General features: G+C 40.4%; 1 protein-coding gene across 2 annotated transcripts in view; it reads right to left on the reverse strand.

The window, feature by feature from the left end:
- cdkal1 (CDK5 regulatory subunit associated protein 1-like 1) overlaps positions 1–24159 on the reverse strand; it is a 522933-nt gene that overhangs the window by 113513 nt on the left and 385261 nt on the right. Inside the window, exon 12 of one of the 2 annotated variants that reach the window (XM_063069879.1) lies at positions 7565–7627. The exons of the other annotated variant lie outside the window; for it this stretch is intronic. Coding sequence (XP_062925949.1) covers positions 7565–7627 — 63 coding nt within the window. The remainder of the gene's footprint in view (positions 1–7564; positions 7628–24159) is intronic. 2 annotated transcript variants of the gene reach the window in all.

Here is a 24159-nt window from a genome sequence, read left to right on the forward strand (position 1 = left end):
AGAGTCTTGTCATCTTCAGAAGTTTTCTGATGGCTCTGCCATAGTTGGATGCATCAGCAAGGGAGATGAGGTTGAGTACAGGGCTACGGTAGGAAACTTTGTCACATGGTGTGAGCAGAACTATCTGCAGCTTAATGTGAGAAAGACTAAGGAGCTGGTGGTAGACCTGAGGAGAGCTAAGGTACCGGTGACCCGTTTCCATCCAGGGGGTCAGTGTGGACATGGTGGAGGATGACAAATACCTGGGGATATGAATTGACAATAAACTGAACTGGTCAAAGAACACTGAGGCTGTCTACAAGAAGGGTCAGAGCCATCTCTATTTCCTGAGGAGACTGAGGTCCTTTAACATCTGCCGGACGATGCTGAGGAGGTTCTACGAGTCTGTGGTGGCCAGTGCGATCATGTTTGCAGTTGTGTGCTGGGGCGGCAGGTTGAGGGTAGCAGATACCAACAGAATTAACAAACTCATTCGTAAGGCCAGTGATGTTGTGGGGATGGAACTGGACTCTCTGATGGTGGTGTCTGAAAAGAGGATGCTGTCCAAGTTGCATGCCATCTTGGACAATGTCTCCCATCCGCTACATAATGTACTGGTTGGGCACAGGAGTACATTCAGCCAGAGACTCATTCCACCGAGATGCAGCACAGAGCGTCATAGGAAGTCATTCCTGCCTGTGGCCATCAAACTTTACAACTCCTCCCTTGGAGGGTCAGACACCCTGAGCCAATAGGCTGGTCCTGCACTTATTTCCTGGCATAAATTACATATTACTATTTAATTATTTATGGTTCTATTACTATTTAATTATTTATGGTGCAACTGTAACGAAAACCAACTTCCCCGGGATCAATAAAGTATGACTATGACTAATACTCTGTACATCATTTAGGTCAGTTAATTCAAATAATGAAATGGCTCTGAGATGCAAAAGTGTAAACACAATTGGGTTATTTATTTCAGATCAAAACAATATATTATCAAAGATGTCAGTGAAAAATAGCATTTTTGAATCCTTTACAAAGTCATTGGGTCAAAACTGTGCAGTATTAAAATTCGAGTTACACATTGGCAGTTCCATTTATATATTTTTAACTTAACTACATTTGAGACAGGTTCCTGAAACTAAAAACATAGTTCATTTCCTCATTGATAATACTCCTGAAAGTGGCCTAACAAGACAGAGCAAATTGTGATCTTTTAGGACATTCACTGAGATGGATGTTTAGGTGAACAAAACAGAAAGTACAATATTATCTAGCCTTTCTCTTCGTGGAAAATGATTATGACTTTAGGCAACTAGTCTTAGACATTGCATCCGCCTCACTAAAAGGCAACTCGATCTTCTTTTCTATGCAAACACATGTCATGCAGAAAACTTACGAATTCCCTGGATACAAAAAAATGGACAGCAAATGCTCAAGCTACCATACCCTACTGTCCTTAACTGTGATCAATGCTGACAGAAAACAAGGTCAGCCACATATATACAATGAAGGGAATGAGCAGGTGAGATGTAATGCAGCATGTAACTCAATTCCCAATTCTGTAGAGGTTTTCCTGCATGGTACAAGTCAGAAATCTGATAAACAGCCCTAACCTGTCTGTAAGACAGCAGTTCCAAAAGCAATAGAAAAACCTTTTTCTAGGCAAAACAGCCCACCTGAATAGCACTCCTCCCTGATTACAAATACTTATTCCCTCCAAAGCCGGGCATTGTGGCTGCAATGTGTGACCTTGTAGATAGAGTTAAGAAACTGCAAAGGTAAAAAGACAAAGGCAAAAGAGGGGCATGCGGAATATAGTGAAGGGAAGTATGGGGTCATGCACTTTGGTAGAAGGAATAAAGGTGTAGACTACTTTCTAAATGGGGAGAGAATTCAAAAATCAGAGATGCAAAGGGACTTAGGAGTCCTTGTGCAGGATTCCCTGAAGGCTAACTTACTGGTTGAGGCAAATGCAATGCTAACATTCATTTCAAGAGAACAAGAATTTAAAAGCAAGGGTGTGATGCTGAGGCTTCATAAAGCATTGGTCAGACCACACTTGGAGTATTGTGACCAGTTTTGGGCCTCTCATCTAAGAAAAGATTTGCTGGCATTGGAGAGGTTCCAGAGGAGGTTCACAAGAATGATTCTAGGAATAATAGGGTTAATGTATGAGCAGTAGTGTGACGGCTCTGGGCCTGTACTCTTTGGAGTTTAGAAGAATTAGGTGGGATCTTATTGAAACCTAATGAATATTGAAAGGCCTAAATAGCGTGGATGTGAGAGGATGTTTCCTATAGTATAGTAGGTGAGTCTAGGACTAAAGGGCGCAGTTTCAGAATAGAGGGGCATCCATTTAGAAGAGATTAGAAAGAATTTCTTTAGCCAGAGGGTGGTGAATCTGCGGAATTCATTGCCACCATGGACAATAGTGGAGCTCAAGTCACTGAGTATACAGTATTTAAAGTGAAGGTTGATGGGTTATTGGTTAGCCAGGGCGCCAAAGGTTACTGGGAGAAGGCAGGAGATTGGGGTTGAAAGGAATTATAAGTCAGCTCTTATGAAATAGTGGAACAGACCTGATGGGCCAAGTAGCCTAATTTTGTTCATATATCTTATAGTCTAATAATACACTGCAGTTACTTACCAGAGATACTCGGATACCAGCTCCTAAGCTTGCCATCTCTATTTCAAAGATGCACAATATCTGCCCACTTGCTGCCCATTACCCTGCACTGACCAATCGCGCTTCCTTGCAATCCTTCACCCCTCAAATCTGCTGTGCCACTGACTATCCTACCTTGGAAATATACTGTCATTCTTATCATCTAGCAACTCTCTTCCCTCCAAAATTGTGTGAGAACTACAACAGGTCACCACCACCTTCTCAAACCAAGGCTTTTGCTCGAAACAATTATTTCCAAAAAATTATTTCAGCTACTGATTTTACACCACCCACTCTATTATATTCTCTGCAGCAGCATTGAATCAGTAAATCTCAAACCCTATCCTATCTGAACAGTCCATCCTTATGAGAGAACTTTTCAAAATGCTGAAATTCAAAGTCTGCCCGTCTATAGTGTCAGGTTGACATCTATCATTTTTTTCCTCCAACTGAGCAATTATGGGGATACTTTGAAATTTGTTTTTGCATTTACATTATCTGGTATAGCAGAAATTGGCATTTTCTTTTCCATTCAGATTTATTCTTAAGTCTTGATAGTGATGATATTATTATCACAGATGGCTGCATAAAAATAAAGTTGCATTGTCCAGGTATAACTAACTCCTTGTTAGTGGTACTTTTAGGTCAAATCCCATAGACCTTCTGTCATTGTAATACTCAAAGTGTGTCAATAAATATAGAAAGAAAGCCAAACAATATGTTTTTCTAAACAACACAGGAACATCTTTTAAATTGCAACATATGTAGCAGCCTTTCTAACTACAGAGGGTTCAGGAAGCAGGCAAGCTGTACACAGGAAGGAGGTTTTGCTTCAGTTTAAGTGATGGAAAGTTTTTAAAAAAGAGTTTCTCTAACTGTCAACCATCAATCAAGGCAGATAATCTTAAATTAATCACTTAAAATTTACAAATGCATATCATGACTGGGATTTTGTATATTGTGTTTATTTTATATACTTTAAATAATGAACAAATGAGTATTCATGAAAGTACATTGCAGATACAATTGGCTTTCCTCGTACAATTATTACTTTCAGTATCTGGAATGAGAATACTAAATCTGCAGACAGAGTTTCCAAATGGAAAAAGAAATTTAATTCCTAAAAAGCTTGAACTTTACCTAGTCATAGTGTGCAAACAGTAATGTAAATGTCAAAAAGAAATGAACTGCTAGTATTCAATATGTAGCATTTGGACAGGACTTGGAGGACTAAGCTGGTTTAATTTCAAGTCCTTCATGTTTGAGTGAGAGCACTGTGTGGAAGGTGAAAAGGAATGTGCTCCTTGGTGCCTTACAACTTTTTTCTCACATTTGTATAAATTATTGCACTGAGGAGAGGCGCAATATCTTTCTACCTCAAAACTAGTTTAGCTCAAATTCTTGGTATTGAAAGAAAATAGGGGTTGGAAACAACTCAAAATATATCCACAATGACGGCATGAATGGTTATGAGCAAAAACTTCAAAATGTGATTGGTAAAATTTCTATGGAATTCTGAATAGCTGGCAGTTACAATTCCAAAACCTACTGCCCCAGAAAGGCTGATGTAATATTTAGAACTATATAATGTTGGCTTGTAACTCAGTGCAGCACTTTGTTCTCTGAAGAAAACTAAATTTTTGTCTGAAATTTTATAGCCTGAAAGTTCAATTTGAAGAAAAATAATGGCAATGTAACGGGCCCAATAAATTTCCATAGGCAGCAAATGCTCTTAAACAGCTTCATACGTGCACCCATGGTTGATTATCAAGTATTAATCTTGGGTCCTTGTCAAGAAACATAAAATCTCACCTCTTACTATTACAAACAAAGTCCAGGTTTATTTCAGAAGGGGTTTAACAAGTCTGCCTCTTGAAGTGAACACAATGATTATTCAGAAGGATAAGCTTCATTGTTAATGAGCTTCAAGTTAAAAATGATCTTTCACAGATAATCTTTTGATCTATATTTGGCTGCAGCAAAACTTGAACAGTAATTCTTCTACCAAATATTTGCCCATGCCCTAATACATCTCTGCAGATTTGTTTGATCATGCATCTATTAAGTACCATGGGATGCAGTGAAACATCAAAAGTATTTGATAAATAAACATGTTTATGATGGATGCACTAAAATTAGAATTGTGACAAAAGGAATATGATGTAGGGAAACATGAGGTCAATTTGGCATCTTTACTATAAAATGGTGGGAAGACCGGAAAAAGGCAAGGCAAAAGGATTCACGGTAGCCTGGCGTCCAAGTATAAAAGACTGGCACAAACACGAACTAGATTAAGAGAGCCTAAAATAAAGTTTCCTTTTTTTTGGAATTAGCTGGAATACAAACATGAAGAAATGAGGAAATGATGCTTTAGCCACAGACAACTTTGACAGGGCACAATCTAGCAAAAGGTGGATACCAAACATGAGGAAAACTACACTCAGTGATCACTTTATTAGGTACCTCCTGGAGTTAATAAAGTGGCCACTGGGTGTATGTTTATGGTCTTCTGTTGCTGTAGCTCACCCACTTCAAGGTGCAATGTGTTGTGCGTTCAGAGATACGCTTCTGCACACCACTGTTGTAATAAGTGGCTATTTGAGCTGCTGTCAACTTCCTGTCAGCTTGAACCAGTATGGCTATCTCCTCTGACGTCTCTCATTAACAGGGCATTTTCACCTACAGAAATACAGCTCACTGGATGTTTTTGCAGCATTCTCTGTATACTCCAGTGACTGCTGTTAATGAAGATCAGCTGTTTCTGAGATACTCAAACCACCCCATCTGACACCAGCAATCATTCCACAGTCAAAGTCAGTTATATCACATTTCTTCCCTATACTGATGTTTGGTCTGAACAACAACCCAATCTCCTCTTCTTCTGCTGAATTTTTTATGGCAGTTGGCAGTCCAACTTAAAGATGCATTATCAACCTAACCTTTTGACCAAGTCTGCATGCTTTTATACATTGAGTTGCTGCCATATGATTGGCTAATTAGATATTTGCATTAATGAGATGTACAGGTATACCAATACATTGGTCACTGAGTGTATATTAGTTTTAGAAAGCAAACAGGCTAGTTTTACCAAAATTTAGAATTAAATTATGACCACAGAATTAAAATTATAAAGCAACATTGCAAAAACCTCTCAAGTTCAAAGGGTTGCCAGGTAACCCAATTAAGATGTACAAAATAAGGAATATTGATAGGATGATATGAAAAACTATTTTGTCTGATGGAGAAACAAAGGTAAGGCCGAACGTGCATTGAAAGCAAGTCTCAATTTAAAATAACTCAGAGGTTGAATTGTTGAATTTGAAATCTCCTGTTCTTAATCAATGATCTCCTGCCAAAATATGTGTTGACTTTACACAAATGTAATCTGGGCTCAGGTGTGATGCTTCCCATGTTCCAAAAATCTGTCTGCATTTACAGAAGAAAGAAAAACAAAAGTCTGCAGGAGCCATGGAATTGAATTCCAAAAAGAGCCAGTGTCAGGAGAAGCAGGGAGGGATAAGAAGAAATGGAAAGGAAAAGCAAACTATTGCCATCTCATTTTCAGCAACAGTTAATGTCTGGTCACTCTGCTGTTGGCTGTACATTATTAAACGCAAACAGCACAAAGCTCTTCATTAGTTTTTTTTGTTACTCTATCTTGTATTTTTCCTTCATATTGGTCTGGATTGCTGGGCATTACTTTTGAAACCTGGAAAAAGCATTTAAGATTTAAGACCCAACACCATATTCCCACACTTGCAGCAAACTGTGAGGCCAGAACCAATTGGGAGCAGAGTTTAAAAAGCAAAGAAAAATCTCCTCAAGCCTTTCAAAATGACTAAAATGCAGATTCTAATGTTCCTTTTCACACTGATAATCAACTGATCTGTAAACTACACAAATCAACCACAATGACAAAATAATGCTTTGGTTAAAATTTAACTGAAGGTCAAAGCTTTTACAAGATATAGGTTAGAGTAGTTGATGAGCAATTGTGAAAACATAACTCTTGCAATTAATTTCTCAAGTTATGCTGTACTGGAGTAAATGGTTAGTCTGCCACATGATTCCTGTTTCTAATTATCCCCTGGCTGCTGCTGCTGATGTACAAACAGTGATATTCCAATAATCTGCTAAATAACTATTTGAAAATCTCAACTGTTCAGCATCTGGCTCACCAGGTAATGTTCACCACATGCCATTTCAACTCACCAGGGTCACAGCTCCCAGGCTTTCAAATCACTGGGTTTGTTGTAAAATTTATTAAAATACAGGGAAACATTTTATACATAGTGATCTAAAAGTGTGCCAGGGCATCAGTAACATCCAATAGTTCAGAAAATCTGCAAGCTGGCATCAGATAAATCCCAGGCCTGATCGAGTACATCTTGGACGTTTTGGGAGGCTAGAGAAGAAATGGCAAAGGCTTTTAGGGAGATATTTGCTCTCTCATTAGCCACCGGTAAAGTTGCTAAATACTGGAAGGTGGCTAATGTTATTCTGCTTTTTAAAAAGAGTAGGAAGAACAAGTCAGGGAACGACCGGACAGTCAGCCAGCAAATCCTGAGGGACAGGATCTACCAGCATTTTAATAGATAAAGTTAGCCTTGTCCTGTGCATGTACAGTACAACAGTACCATTTAAGAAGCACTTTGATAGGTACATGGAGGCGAAGAGCCTAGGCAGGTATGGGACTAATGCAGGTAATTGGGACCAGCTGGATGGAGAGTGTGAATGGCATGGAGTCACTGGGCCAATGGGTCTGTATTCTTGCTGTATTGCTGAATGAATCTATGATTATATGGCTAAAATCCTGAGCTTGCCAGAGTTCTTAGAGTTTTAAACAAATCATTATGAGTGCGTAACCAGAAAGAATTTCTGACACTGGAATGTTTATTGGAGCCATCTTACCTTGTGATCGTATGGGGTGTATGACTGAAATAACAGGGAGAGCTCCCTGGTTCTTTGCTTTTTCTGAAACAAAAATGTAACCAGTAAATAGAAATAATCCAAATAGTGAACAGTACAAGCAAAACAATTGGCACGTTAATACCAAACTGCACAGATTGAACCATGTATTTCATAATTATACAAAGCATCCCAGGCTAACAAACAGGTTCTGTTTTGACAGATGTCCATAAGTCAATTTTGTCTGAAAGTTGGAAAATACACAAAGATCACTTGTTATGGTCACCACAGTATTGTAATGAATGGGATCATAAGTACATAAAACTGATAAAGAACAACAATGACTAAAAGCAAGGAGAGTGAGAACACTAGTTCTGCCGTTTGCAGGAATGAACTTAAGTAAGTACATTGGATTTCTGTATTTAACATTATGGGAGCTCATTCCTATGTGGAGACGTCCAAAAGTTAGCCACTTGTGGTCTTGGAACACCAGTAATAATACAGTATATGAAGATCAGAAATGATTCTAAATGCATTTTCTGTGGAGAATTCGATAAAGTCTGGCTCACAGAAGATATTACAAGAAAATATTGCCCAAGTCCCTGAGTGCCATTGCCAGTGGAATATTGTTCTGGAAACATGTTTCTGCAACAACAAGCGTGCAGCAGTTCCTGATCATGTGCTAGTGCATCCGCAGATGAAAGCAGTCCAACTTGGCTTCCACCGAGTGAACACTGGAGAGCAGCGCTGATGGGAGGAGCCAGCCTCCAACCCACAGAGGTACGTGCTCACTCCCACACTCCCTCCAGTGTCTCCTCTCCTGTGCAGCTGCAACAGGTGACACAGTGGCAAGAGGGCCTGGTCTGTGCAACAACCGAGGCAACTCAGCTCCCCCGCTGTCTGTCTCCTCAATGAACCAGTGAACTGGATATGCAGTATTCTACATTACCAATATCCAATAGGCTCTTACAATCATGATAAAAATGTCCAGCACAATCATTTGCACTGGCTGTTGGACAGTGCACTGCCTTTGCACAACAACTGTATGCAACAAGTCCAGCTCCATGGCTATCCAGTAACTCATGAGTGGAATAGACGGGCAGTACCTGATGTTCTTAATATCTAGCAGTGTCTGGTAATCATAAAAAATTACACCTTTAGTTAGGCCCAAAGAGGCCACTGCGACCGTGCGCATCACCATCATATTGGATCCAAGGCATGCAGTAATGGCGTACTGCATGTCTTCAATCTGTTTCTCTTGTTAAAATTCAAAGGGGATGAACTGAGGCTGGATTGAAGAAATATCAGTACTACAACTCATGCTGTCACTGTAACAACAAATCAATTCTTCATGGATACACCAAATGTTTATCAAGTAAACTGTTCATTGTCAAACATTTAGACAGCTATGTTGATACTGTATTATAACCTGACCTACCTCATAGGGATATTTCATGAAATTGAGACAATTATCTGAATAATAAATTCTGTTTTCCCTTTAAATCAGTTTTACAAAGAGAGGCCCATTTTCAATTAAAAACTACAAGGAAAGGCAGAAAAATCTTTAGTTTAAGTCAACAGCATCAATCTTTTAAAATGATCGAAAATAGAATATTGGAAGAACTCAGTGCTTCGGGCAGCATCTGTGGAGGCAAAGAGACTGACAAGTCAACATTTCAGATTTGAGGGCCTGCATCAGGATCATTTCTTTGTGCCATGCCCCATGTGATGGTTGTCCATGCTGGTTCCCACAATTGAGTTCTACGACTTTATATCTTAATCAATTATAGCAGACAACTTATTAAAATAGGAATTAGCAAGTAATTACACTTTGAACAATTACCTTTGTAAAACTATTTTGACTTCATGGTTTTTCACCCAGCACTTTTTTAAAATTACAGACAAAAGAGCAAGCATCAAGACATCTCTTAATCTGCACATTCTGCAATGAATCATACAATATACATCAATAACCCAAATATCAATGAATGTCACTTCCTTCATTCAATATTTGATGAAATATATTATAAATTATTATGTGAATGAGTCATAGCTTTAAATTTTGGAAGGTACTCAGCATTTTCACTTTTTAATAGTGTTTATTTATCTGTTACTTTCACATTTGGCTGTCGTTAGCAAAGCCAGCAAGTATTTCCCATACCAAACTCTCCTTGAGAAAAAGATGGGTACATACTTTCTTGAATCACTCCTTTTAATGAAGTATTCACCATCACCTACAATGAATACCTTCACCAATACAGGTTTTGACTGTCTGAAGAAAAGGGTATTTCACAATCAAGACTTGAAACCTGGCACAAAACTTCACATGCTCTACTGACCAGCAGTTATCTCCGTCCTTCTTTATGTTTGACATGATACAAAAATGGAAGAAAATGACAGATGTACGCTATTTGGCCCTTCAAGTCTGCAAGGGCGGTTTACCCCAAGCCTCAACTCCTTTTCTTCAGCAGATCTCCACGTCCTCAATGCCTCCAATATTTCAAAAAGGTATTTACTGAAACTTTAAATACTTCTAATGAGTTGTCTTCTGCAGCTCTTTGGAGGAGAGAATTCCAGAGATTCACCATCCATTGCAGAAACCACTTCAAGGCACTGGCAAAATGTCAGCAATGCTGTATCAACAAAGATCCCCAAATTCACTGGAAAGAAAATTAAACCAACAATTGACTACATTAGACAAGGTACTTTACTTACAAGCAAGAGACCAGACTCCCAAAAATAATTTGCCTTCTATGTTCAGTCATGGGAAGGAAATATCAGGTGGAGAAGGGAAAAGATTCACTGATGCTCTCAAAGTCTCATTGTAAAAGTGCAACACTCCTATTCAAAGGGATGGAGCATAAGGAATCGCTCTGAAAACCTCGAGTTCTTACATTACAGTACACTACACTACACAAGAGAAGCAAAGAATAAATGGAGCACACTATATCGCAAAGATCCACCCAGACATCACATCAGGCACCTCCTGCTCCACCTCTGCAAGACCAGAGTTCCCACACTGGCCTCATTACTCACCTTAGAATGAACAGAAACAGAGTGGAAACATCTTCTAACCTGAACGGTTGCCTAAGAAGATGACAACTCTCACAGTGCTACTGGAGTGAACGTCCTGGAATTTTGACCTTGCTTTACTGAAGAAGCAATGGTATATATTCAAGTCAATATGGTGTGCAACTTGGTGAGGAACACGTAGGTGATGGTTATGCTGAATGGCTAAAGCTCGTATCCTCTTGCTGATAAAGGTCATACGTTTGGAAATCCTGTCAAGAGTAGCTTAGTTCTGTGAATGAAGTGCATTTTGTAAATGGGATGTACTGCAGTAATGGTGTGCTGGTGGTCAAGATGGCACGAGCTGCAGTCTCCATGGAGGTGGTGGCTCAGATTTAGTTTGTTTTTTTTCCATTTGTAGGGATGGTTTTTGGGACAGAGGGGAGTTAGGGGTCAGTCTGGGGTTTGGGGACAGGAATGTGAAGTAGTTAAGAGGTGAGGCTGAAGTCCAGGCCTATGCTTTGTGCTCAAAGGCCAGCAATGTGGACACCGCTGCCCTACTCTGCGCTTGAAGGCCAGTGATGTGAGCATGTGATGAAGGACTTCTGGAGTCTAGGCCTCAGCCCTGTGCTTGAAGGCCAACGACGTGAACATATGATGAAGGACATCTGTGGATTTCGGACTGTGATCAGATGCCCATGTGAGCAGGAGGCATCAGGGCTGGTTAGTCAGCTTGCCAAGAGGTTAGGGTCCCATTACTGGTCCTGGGGTCGATAACAAAGGTTGATATAGTTATCAAAGCCTGAAGGTCAATCGGAAGTCTGAAGTCGAAGACTAAAGGGCCAAGCCTGGAGAACAGAGCCCAGAGGCCTGGGGTTGGAGGACTGTCTGTGTGTGGATAGGTGGGAAGGTGGGAAGGAGGAAAGGGGCTTGTTTTGCAGTTCTTGTTTCATTGTGTGTTGTTCAGCTGAGAATGCCATGTTGGCGCCGAAATGTGTGACGACCCATGGGGGCTGCCCCCCAGCACATCCTTGTGTGTGCATTGGTTGTTAATACAAATGACATATTTCACATGTTTTGATGTACATAACACATAAATCTGAATCTGATGCAGGGAATGATTATGTAGAGCAGTGAGAGTAGTAATAAACAAGAGGGTTGCTTTGAAACGGACAGTAGTAAGCATCTTAACTGTTGCCCATACACTCCAGCTGAATGACACTAACATGCCCTTACCATATCACAATCTCAGTCCTCTGTGCAATTAGTAATTCAGTGGAATTAAAATGCCTGGCCAAGGGAAGTTCTAGCTAGCATGGGCACACAGAGCAAAGGTGCTCAACAGATTAGTAGACCTCTTCACCGAGCACCTTTGCTCCATCTGCCATGCAGGCCACGATCTCCGGTGCCAATTATTTGATTTTACTTCCCATTCCCGCACCATGTTTTTCTGCAACCCCCTCCTCTACTGCATTGAGGCTAAATGCCGATTAGAAGAACAGCACCTCAAATACCCTTTGGGTGGTCTCCAACCTGACATCATGAACATCCAATCCTTAGACTTTTGGTTACTGCTCTTCTCTGTCCATTTTCTCCCTTTTTTTGTCTCTCTTCTTGATTCAACTGCTCTTTTCCTGATTCAACTGCCCTCCATTACCTCATCACTTTCTCCTCCTCTACCATCTGCCCATCATCCATATATTCCTCACAATGGTTGCCCTCCAGAGCCACTTTCCTTTATTTCATGGTCCAATGTCCTCTCCTATCAGATTCTATCCTCTTCAGCCTTTTGTCACTTCAACCCCTTACCTCCCAGTTTCTGACATAATTTCCACTCTACCCCCTCCCCCCCATCTCCCTAACACCCTTCCCTCACCTGGATCCACCTATTACCTGCCAGTTCCTACTTTATCCTTTCTCTCCATCTTCTTGTGACAGCTATCTCCCCTCTTCCTTTCCAGTCCGGATGAAAGAGCTTGAACTGAAACATCGACTGTCAGAGATGACAGTCCCTTCAGAGATGCTGTTGGAACTGCTGAGTTCTTTCAGTGCAGTTGTGTTGTTTCAGACTTCCAGTATCACTAGTATCTCATGTTTCCTTCAGGTATGAGGATGACTTACTTCTACACCCTTCTCTGGGTTCTGAAGTGGCTAATCAGGTGAATGTGGTAACTGCAGATACTTCCATAGATGAGAAGAAGGTGTCTGATGGATGGGCAGTCCTTCCATCACTCAGGAAGTGTTACCATGTACTCTCAACTCATTGACAGTACCCATCCTCAGTACCATGCCAAGTGCTCCTTCTCTACTTTGATCAGATACTGAGCACATCCTTCAAACATTTCTTCTGACTTAGTAGCCTATTCTCTCAATAGAGCTCAAAATACTGAATGAGTTTTGGGAGCTTGGTATCAGGTTTGCAAATGATGCAGTCTATTCGATGGAGCCAAATTATTGCAAATTGGGCTTCAATAATGGGGATCTCAATGGGTCTTCAAAAGCCTTTTGTCTCAATTGACCACAGGCTGAGCTGGCATATTGAAGGCTGTGGTAAATTTCTTCTTTGTTATTTGCTTTCACTGAGAGGAGGCTTCTGAGATATGGGACGTGGTTGTCTTGGCTCCCAAACTCATAACCTTGACCACCAAGGACAGAAGATTCAGTAAACGCTACCACCTACAAATTTCCCTTCAAGCTACATGTTCCATCGTACTGATAGTTGTAAACCCAGAACATTCTACTAACAGGATGATTGCTGCAGCAATTCTGAGGGGGTGGGGTGGCTACCACCAACTTCCAAACTATAATTACGAAGAGCCAATAAAAGCCTGCCTCACTAGCAGTGACCTGATCCGGAAAGATGAATATATAAAAATGTTATTTGATAGTTCTGAAGCAGATAATTTTGTTGAAAATGAAGAAGTGTATTTACCACACATACACAGTTGTCAGAAGGCTGTAGATCATGCTGTTTTTGTTGTGGCTGCCACAACCGTGTTGCTTTAACAAGAGCTGATTATGCTATTTATAGTGCTGAACTCCTGTGCACACAATGGACTTGGTTTCATGTTTTTAAGGGTGTGACAGTGGCTGAGATAATGAAATTTCTTCTGATGACCAGCAGCTGAGTTGTCAGTTTGATTTTAAGTCAACAATATTTCAATTCACTGGCGCTGTAGTCCAATAACCTTCAAGGCAAAATAGATACTTTATATCAGTCCCACACATTGCTTCTTGTGAACCAAGGCCAGCTTTGAACAGATTGCAAACTTATGGTTTAAAGCTGATATAGTTGTGATACTGATCAGATATTTTACTTATTTAGTAGTACTGAATTATCAAAATAATTTTCACACATTTTCAGGGAACGGAACTGCATCGCTTAATTTTTTTTCCAAAGTTTCATATGGATAGGGAACTGACAGGTGCAATTCTAAATATAAAGCAAAGGAAGTGAAGTGCCTGAATGTACAAGACCGAGCTGGGCTCATCTTATAGCACTCTCACTTATGATTCAGACAGTTGTGGGCTTTAGCAGCTGATCTGAGCAAAAATATAGGCTGACATTTCCCATCTCCGAAGCTCTATTAACTTGAGCCAAATTAAGAATCTGCTTTATTTAGTCTCTCACCCATTCACCCATCACCTGTGTTTACTGGCTTTCTTCTGCCCATTTAAAAAAAAATTAAAATGCTCTGATCACCTATCTCTTCCTCATTCCAAGGTCTTACTCCACCATTCTGTGAACTCTGCATTACTTCAGTTGTGTCCTCCTGTGCACCGACATACACTGGTCCCCAGACTCTCAATAGTCTGGCGTCCATGCTCTCAAACCTGTTCCATAAATCCTTTTTTTCTTTCACCTGCCGTAAGGACACTTCCTTAAAATAATCGCCTTGACCAAGCTTTTGGTCATTAATACTAATGTATTTTTCTTTCCAGAGTAACAATTTTTTGTTTGGTAATGCAGGTTTCCCCTGTCATCCGAAGGTAGAGTGTTCCTACGAAACGGTTCGTAAGCCGGAATGTCGTAAAGTGAAGAAGCAATTACCATTTATTTATATGGGAAAAATTTGTGAGGGTTCACAGACCCAAAAAATAACCTACCAAATCATGCCAAATAACACATAAAACCTAAAATAACAGTAACATATAGTAAAAGCAGGAATGATATGATAAATACACAGCCTATATAAAGTAGAAATTCTTTTCTGCAATCATTGCTGCACTGTCCACCGTAGTGAAAATCTCCTGCAAGCACAAATGCTCTTGGCAGAAACACCCAGCGCAAGCGCTCTTGGCAGAAACACTCTCTCCAGTAACATTTAAGCTATAAAGATGCCAAATCATACCAAATAACACATAAAACTACACAGCCTATATAAAGTAGAAATAATGTATGTACAGTGTAGTATCACTTACCGGAATCGGGACAGCGCAGAGCGCACTGATGATGGTGTGTTAGACTGCGTCGTCACAGGCTGGGTGGTGCAGTGGCCCCCACCCTCCGGGCCACCAACCGATACATTGCCGTGAAGCACGCAGGGGTCCAGCGGTAGCCAGGACGCACCCAGCACATCTTTAAGAAAAAAGCCGAAATAAACAAGCTAATTAATTAGGTGCCGCCTGGCACATAAATGTTAGCCCAGATCACAGGCAACACAATCGGCAATCGTCTCTGATCTGGGCTGATATTTACATGCCAGGCGGCACGTAATTAATTAGCTTGTTTATTTCAGCTTTTTTCTTAAAGATGTGCTGGGTGCGTCCCAGCTACCGCTGCACCGCTGCATTCTTCGCAGCCCAGTATCGGTCCGCGGCCCGGATATTGGGGTGGTGGGACACTGGGGTGTCATCTCATCGTTGTCTGTTTCCATTAGGGCAGGCAGGTCATCTTCTTCTATGTCTGCCTGCCTTGATGTCGAAGGTCGAGGTTCATCGTCTGCTGTGGCTGATGTGGAAGGCTTGAAAAATGACAGCATGCTTGACTGCTTAGCCTCGCGCATTTTTCTATCATACAGTTCTTTGTAAGCACTCAAACCATCCTGCAAATATGCCCTAAACCTATGTACCCTTTCAAAATTAAAGTCGTACTTTTCTGCAATCATTGCAGTGAAAGTCTCACGCAGTTCCTGGACGACTTCATTTTCGGTCCGTTCACTGCTGCATTCGGTTTCGATTGTTATCCTTTCCTCTTACAATTGCATCAGCTCTTCATCTATCAGTTCTTGGTCATGGGATGCCAAACCTCTTCAACATCATCTTCGTCAACTTCCACAAGCCAAACTCACTTTGTCCTTACTTAGTTCACCACGATCGAAACACTTAATTATGTCTAGTTTTACACCCTTACGAGCTCTTTTAGGCTTTTCCGAATCCTTAGAACTCATCTTGCTAACAGATGCTCCAAATAAATCGACATAAAGCACAGACGCCCACAGGCACGTGTTTAAGCAATGCCGGCTAGAATGCAGTTCCAGGGGAGGAGCTTGGCTGCTCGGGGCGCGCGCTGCCTTTTATTGCATGCAGCCTTTTTTTGTAGCAGTGAAAACGCCTTCTGTTAGCGAAAACAGGCAACTAATGTAGGTCTTTCGTAACAGCGAGGTGTCGTAAAACGAACATTCAAAAAGCAGGTGACACCTGTACGTGAGAAATTTGATTTCGTTAACAATGTTGGCCTAGAAATTCTATTACATGGTGAATGTTTTTTTAAAAGTCTATGACACTATTCAATAGATGTGTCACATTAATACTGGCTTTCTTAAGCATGCTCAGCCAACAATGGGAGTTTGAATTGGGCACTCTGGCATGCAGAGAATAGCTGCAGTCACTTTTGTGTTGATAGACCAGCTAATTACAGTGACGTTTATTCCATACATCAAGAGGAACATTAATTTCTTCAGTCTTTGTATCACTTTGACAGTGAAGCAAAGCTGACGCTGGTCCTTTGGTTGCTCATATAGCATTGCCTTGGGTATGTGGTTTTGAGACAATTAACATACAAACATCCGATATTATCTGCTGGGCTGCAGACCAGTAGTCCTGAGGTTTTTGCTGTTGGCAATACCTTAGCCAGGACAATAAACCTTTTGAGACTGAAGGTGTAAATGAGTGCCCTTGCTTTGCGTATATAACCCGTCTAAAAGTCAAAGTTCAAAGTAAATTTATTATCAAAGTACAACCCTGAGATTAATTTTCCTGTGGACATACACAGTAAATCCAAGAAACACAGTAGAATCCTTAAGAGGCTGCACCCAAGAGGGTGCAAAACACAACAAACTGTGCAAATACAAAAAGAAAAAAATAATAATAAATAAATAAGCAATAAATATCGAGAATATGAGATGAAAAATCCTTGAAAGTAAGTCAACAATTATCCCCACTGGTTCAAGAACCTGATGGTTGAGAGAAAATTACTGTTCTGAACCTGTTTGTGGGGAGGAACCTTCTTCCTGATTGCAGCAATGAGTAGAGACCACGGCCTACATGTGGGGATCCTTGATGGTGGATATTGCTTTCTTGCGCCAGCGCTCTGTTAAGATGTGCTCAATGGTGGGGAGGGCTTTACCTGTGATGAATTGGGCCATAACCATTACTTTTTGTAGGATTTTCTGTTCAAAGGCATTGGTGTTTCCATACCAGGCCAATGATGTAACCAGTTAATATACTCTCCACCACACATCTATACAGCTTGTCAAAGTTTTAGATGTCATGCCAAATCTTCACAAACTTCTAAGGAAATAGAGGCACTGCTGTACTTTTTTTGTAATGGCACGATAGAGTCAAGCATATGGATACAAGCTTACAATACTCAATGGCCTTCATAGTGAGTAGTTTGGAGCTCCAGACGTGTACAACAATCGTGCTAAAGATGAATGTGCTTTTGTCAATAGATACATCCAGTTCCTTATCAAAGTTTAATAAAGTGGTAACAGCTGAGGTATGACACCATGTACTGCAAGGCTTAATGCACTTCACTGTTCAAAGAAATGTCTGGAGAAACGTAATACCTAGTGGTAGGTCAACATATTCTTGGAGTAAAGCATGAAGTTATCATTTCAAGAGTATTATTAAATAACCTACTTGGGCATCGCATTCTGAATTTGTTTTTTTGTGAAAAATATAACAGAAGTACATCTTCAATGATGAGCTCTAACTCCTGAAGTTATCACTGTCACTCTAATATTCACCATTACTAACACTCTAATTTCCTAATACAATTACAACCTATGCAAGTCTCCAAAAGTTTCAATCAGTCCATCAGCTCCAAGTTTAAAATATTAGATAATTAAAACCATGTTCCACTATCTACCCAAGCCTGGAAATACATTTTTGGTGGTGTAATAGAGGCAAGAAAAAAAAATGATGCAGAAGATGAAAAGAAACTTCAAGTCAACAGATGAAAGATAATATATATCTCTGTGAATAAAGTAGTAATCTGCATGGCTGTTAGTATAGGGAAAGTCATTTCATTGGCTCAGAAAGACCTATATAATGAGGTCAAATTACTGACAGCTTTTGATGACAATTTAATGATGTGCATATATCACACCTACAGCAGAAAGGCCCTGGAGTAGTTTTCTGATGAAAAAGAAAGCAAATAAATAGGAGCCCATAAATCAATCTAAACACTTTTACTGAATGCATATAATTCAGTCTGCATATCCTGCTTATTAGGGCCATGAAAGCTCAGCAAGGGATTGAGCTTGTGTTTTTGACATTGCACTGGCCACAACAGTGAAATTACAACCTTCAGGCAGCATCTACGGAGGGGTATAACAGTCACTGTTTTGGGCCGAGACGGAAATGTTTACTGCTTATTCCACTCCACAGATGCTGCCCCACCTGCCAGGTCCCTCCAGTATTTGGTGTGTGTTACCCTGGTTTTCCAGCATCTGAAGAATCTCTTGTATTTAGAAATTACAACCGTTGGTCCATTTCTTTAGCTATGATATACTATGACAAGAAGATGATACTTTGTTGTAATATAAAATGTCGGACATTAGCGTCGGGCCAGGCAGTGTCCGTGAATAAAGAAGCAGTTAGCATTTCATGTCAAAGACCTTTCATCAGAATACCTGTGGGTTCTGAAAGTATGGCACAAACACTGTGCAATGAGACTTCTAAGGACTGAACCATACACTGGCATTGTTGTCAAACACATCCTGCAACCTTGCAGGTCGAGCTGTGGTGGGGCTTCCAGGCGACTGGAGGAAGCCAGGACTTCAGATAAACATCAGCCTCCCAGACCTCCTCCAGCATTTACACTGAGGAAGCTGCTCTTAGATCCTGTGCCAGGTTGCACCAGGCATGTAATCTGGGATCTCTTTCATTTCAATAGAAATATTACTGCTGCAAAGTGCTGTTTCAAGAAGGCAACATACATCATCAAAGGTCCCCACCACGCGGGTCAGGGCATCTCGCAGCTACCACATAGGGCAGAAGGTAAAGAAGCCTCATCAAGCTCCACACTGCCAGGTTCAAGCACTTCCCATCAACTATTTCGTTCTTGAACCAACCAACACAATCCTAATCACTACCTCAATAGAGAAACACTTTCATAACTTTGCACTTATTTTTGTTCCAATTGTATTCTTTCCTGTATAATTTTGTACAAGTTATGTTTAATTCATGTCTTCTCTTGTGAATGTCTCTAATACTATGCGCCTGTGATGTACATTAAAAATGTGTACTAGAATATCATAGAAGCAGTGAATCTACTGCATTAAAATTCAGTTGCAGGAGAGACCAAGAAGCTTCCTTCCTGAGAGAGGGCACAGACCTGATCAACCTGCAGCCTGTATGAGGCTGAATTAGAATCCAACACCATTTTCTGGCGACGCTCTAGGAATTTCTGTAGTACAGGATGGGAATGGGGTGGAGGGCAGGTAAGGGAACACAGCAGCTTGTGTAAGGATGCTGCGTAGGGGGTGGAGAGGGCATATGAGGGATTGGAGGCCAGGAGACTGGTGAGGGTGGAGTTGTAAGTCCAATTTCATGAAGGAAGGCATACAGTGCTGATCCTGAAGGGTGGGGAGGAGAAAGCAGGATTTTGTCAAATACTTCACTTACTTGCTGACCGGCTGTTATTAGTTGTCCTAGGAGTACCCAATGATGGATGCCCAGAGGTCAACATTTTCCAACTTCCTCTACAAAGCTTCAAAAGGACACTTACCCAGGGAATGACAATGTTTTTGTTGACCCAGACATGGAAACTACAGTTGGGATCACAAAGGATTACTTATGACAAAACTGGCCACTTGAAAACTGTAAACTGTAGTTATTATGCTTCACTCATGGAGAACTGATTTTAAATTACATAACTCTGGTTAAACAGGATTATGCAATCAAATTTTAGGAAAATTTAAGTCATATAATTTGAAATATATAATAGTAACAGTTTTAATTAATTAAAAGGGTTAATCAGTGGAAGACTTTATAAAGCATGGAGAAGATTTAATTTTGACTGGTATTTTGAACATGGTTGATACCAGTCACCTCTTAAATATAGTTTCATCACCGTAAAGACAGTCATTAAGTCTGTAAGTCGTAGCGTAGGGTCATATAATGGGTGTTAGATGACACATTATTGTTCATTATAGAAACTGTTCTACATAATTCACAAACGCCGTCACTGAGTTATTATGTTTACTTAAAGAGACAGTGTCTGATGTAATGACATCAGTGTAAGGTGACGACTTTTGGTTTGTTCATAATGGAGGTAAAGGGCTGCAGCTTTTGTGAAGCACATAAAACAACTTTTGCATGTTTTATTCACAAAAGCCTACAGTGGTATCACTAATTTTGTTTAAACTAGAAAATTCAAACTACAAACATGGAACATCCTGACGACTAATTAAATCCCACATCTCAATCATTTATAGGAATATGACTTCGATTTTAATAATCCAACTCTCTGAACTGTAGTGATTCCATTTAATGAGGTAATGTTCCTTTAAAAGAACCAAACCACAGCAGATATTTTACAACAGTTTCAAGGCGGATGGAGGGGATAGAATGGGTTGGCATGACAGTTGAAATTGAGTCACATAATAAACTGATTCATTTTCAAATATATGTATAAACAAGTATATAGTTCATATAATTCTACACAATAAGCCAAATTCAGAGCAACAAACAGTCTGCTGATGGAACATATTTTGTCCAGCGGCATCTTTGGGGACAGGAATTATTTACGTTTTGGGTTGGATTAGTCTTGATGCAGGTGTTTAACCTGAAATGTTTGCAATTCCTTTCAATGTGCTGAGTTTCTCCAACAGACTTGTTTGTTACTCCAGATTCAAGCATCTACAGTCTCTTATATCTCCAAAGCAAACTCTATAAAGTTTGAGGTATCTCAAAATGAAATGCCTGAAAAATTTACTACAATTATAAATTTTGAATATCCACACAATGCTTTCAGAACCTATTGTTATCTTCTCAATTATATAATCAAAGTGTGTATGCATTATATAGCCACGCAATTCGTCTCCTAACAGGCAGCCATAAAATAAAGAACCCCAAAAATCCCACAAAAATGACTGTCAAACACGGTCTTTTTCAGAGAGAGAAAAAAATCATGCAAACAATAAACACAAATAAAATGTGTTCTGAACGGAAGTCCACAAAGAGAGTCGATCCCCAGACCCTTACTTCAGCGTAGAGCTGAGTAAACATCGTGGAACAGCGAGATGAGCTGGCCCATCCCTCACCGTGGGTTGAAGCATTAGTGCTACTCCAATCTAAATGCTTTACTGATTGCAAACAAAGTAGGTTTAAAGTATGCTTTTCTTTTCTAAAAATCCTGTATTTGATAAAGAGAGAAAAAATACCAACTGTTGGGGAAAATAGAGAATAAAATAGAAATTTGAGGGCATGTAGCAAGCTGTGTCAACATCAGCAAAAGTAAAAAGGTTGCTCACATTTCATAGTACATTGATCAGCATCCTGACCCATCTAACACTACTTTGAAATGCGACCAAGCAAAATAGTTTCACATATTACAGGATATTAATATAACATCCTAGCTTTGAGAATATACTTTTTCCATAAAACTTGTTGTGCAAGAAATAAATGACATTAAAAGGAGAGGTTGTGATTTGTGGATTATGTACCAGGAAATACGTCACTTTAGTAGATTTATCATGAAGAGAAGAATATGCAACAGTTGACTATTATCAGTCATATTCTAAGTATGTATTTGTATTTAGACAATATCGTGCACATGGACCAAAGATGCATTATTTCTTTTACAACCTGATCCAGTCTAACATATGCAGGGTCTATTAATTTGGTGTTGTGATCCATTGCAATTACTAACTTAACAGTTAAAGGAAAAACTAAAAATACACAATGCTGTAAACCTGATTTACTTGAAACCGTCCATATATAATCAAGGGACTTCACACATTCATTTGAAATTACTCATGAGACTAAGTATAGCTCCAATGCCACATTTAAGTTTGCCCACAACACCACTATTGTTGGCCAAATCGAAGGTAGGAAAGAATTGGCATATAGGAGAGAGTCTGACAATCTAGTTGAATGGTGCTACATTACAACCTCTCACTTAATGTCAGCAAAACCAGAAAAAATGAATGATTATACAGGAGGAAGAAACTGGAGGTCCACAAGCCAGTCCTCATTAGGAGATCAGAGGTGGAGAGGATCAGTAGCTTTAAATTCCTTGGTGTTGACATATCAGAGGATGTGTCCTGGGGCCAACATGAAAATGTCATCACAAAGGAGGCGCTGCATACCTCAACTTTCTTAGAAGTTCATGTAGTTTCAGCATGCCACCAAAATCTTTGACAAACTTCTATAGATGCACAGTGGAGAGTATCCTAACTGGTTGCATCATGGTGTGGTGTGGAAATACTAATAACCCAGAATAGAAAAGGCTACAGAAAGTGGTGGATATCACCAGTGAGCGCTTTTACATGAAACGCTGTCACAAGAAAGCAGCATCCACCACTAAAGAGCCCCAATATCCAGGCCATACTCTCTTCTTGCTGCTACTATTGGGTAACAGGAACAGAAGCCTCAGATCCCACACCACCAGATTCAGGAACAGTTATTACTTCACAGCTATCAGAGACCTGAAGTGGCATGCATTACTTGATCACCAATACTTTGAGTTGTTTCTACAGCATACAGATTCACTTTCAGGGACTCTTTACAACTCACGTTCTCAGTATTTTTATATATATATTGGTATAGTTTGTCTACTTTTGCACATTGGTTGTTTGGCAGTCTTTGTTTATGTATAATTTTTCATGAAATCTATTGTATTTCTTTTTACCCTGTAACTATCTGCATGAAAATTCATCTCACGTTAGCAGGTGGTACATACCATGTGTGTAAGATGCTGAGAGCAACACACATCAAAGTTGCTGGTGAACGCAGCAGGCCAGGCAGCATCCCTAGTGAGCGCTTTTACACTCACTAAGATGCTGAGAGGCATTGATTGTGTGGATAGTCAGAGGCTCTTTCCCAGGACTGAAATAGCTAGCACAAGAGGGCACAGTTTTATGGTGCTTGGAAGTAGGTACAAACGTAGAAACATAGAAACGTAGAAAATAGGTGCAGGAGTAGGCCATTCGACCCTTCGAGCCTGTACCGCCATTCAGTATGATCATGGTGATCATCCAACTCAGAACGCTGTACCAGCCTTCCCTCCATACCCCCTGATCCCTTTAGCCACAAGGGCCATATCTAACTCCCTCTTAAATATAGCCAATGAACTGGCCTCAACTGTTTCCTGTGGCAGAGGATTCCACAGATTCACCACTCTCTGTGTGAAGAAGTTTTTCCTAATCTCAGTCCTAAAAGGCTTCCCCTTTATCCTCAAACTGTGACCCCTCATTCTGGACTTCCTCAACATCGGGAACAATCTTCCTGCATCTAGCCTGTCCAGTTCCTTTAGGATTTTATACATTTCAATCAGATCCCCCCTCAATCTTCTAAATTCCAACGAGTATAAGCCTAGTTCATCCAGTCTTTCATCATATGAAAGTCCTGCCATCCCAGGAATCAAACTGGTGAACCTTCTTTGTACTCCCTCTATGGCAAGGATGTCTCTCCTCAGATTAGGGGACCAAAACTGCACACAATACTCCAGGTGTGGTCTCACCAAGGCCTTGTACAACTGCAGTAGTACCTTCCTGCTCCTGTACTCAAATCCTCTTGCTATAAATGCCAGCATACCATTCACCTTTTTCACCGCCTGCTGTACCTGCAAGCCCACTTTCAATGACTGGTGTATAATGACACCCAGGTCTCATTGCACCTCCCCTTTTCCTAATCGGCCACCATTCAGATAATAATCTGTTTTCCTGTTTTTGCCACCAAAGTGGATAACTTCACATTTATCCACATTAAATTGCATCTGCCATGAAATTTGCCCACTCACCTAACCTATCCAAGTCATCCTGCATCCTCCTCACAGCTGACACTGCCGCCCAGCTTCGTGTCATCCACAAACTTGGAGATGCTGCATTTAATTCCCTCGTCTAAGTCATTAATATATATTGTAAACAACTGGGGTCCCAGCACTGAGCCTTGCGGTACCCCACTAGTCACTGCCTGCC

Source organism: Mobula hypostoma, chromosome 17 (assembly GCF_963921235.1).
Source record: "Mobula hypostoma chromosome 17, sMobHyp1.1, whole genome shotgun sequence".
In the NCBI taxonomy this organism is placed as follows: Eukaryota; Metazoa; Chordata; class Chondrichthyes; order Myliobatiformes; family Myliobatidae; genus Mobula; species Mobula hypostoma.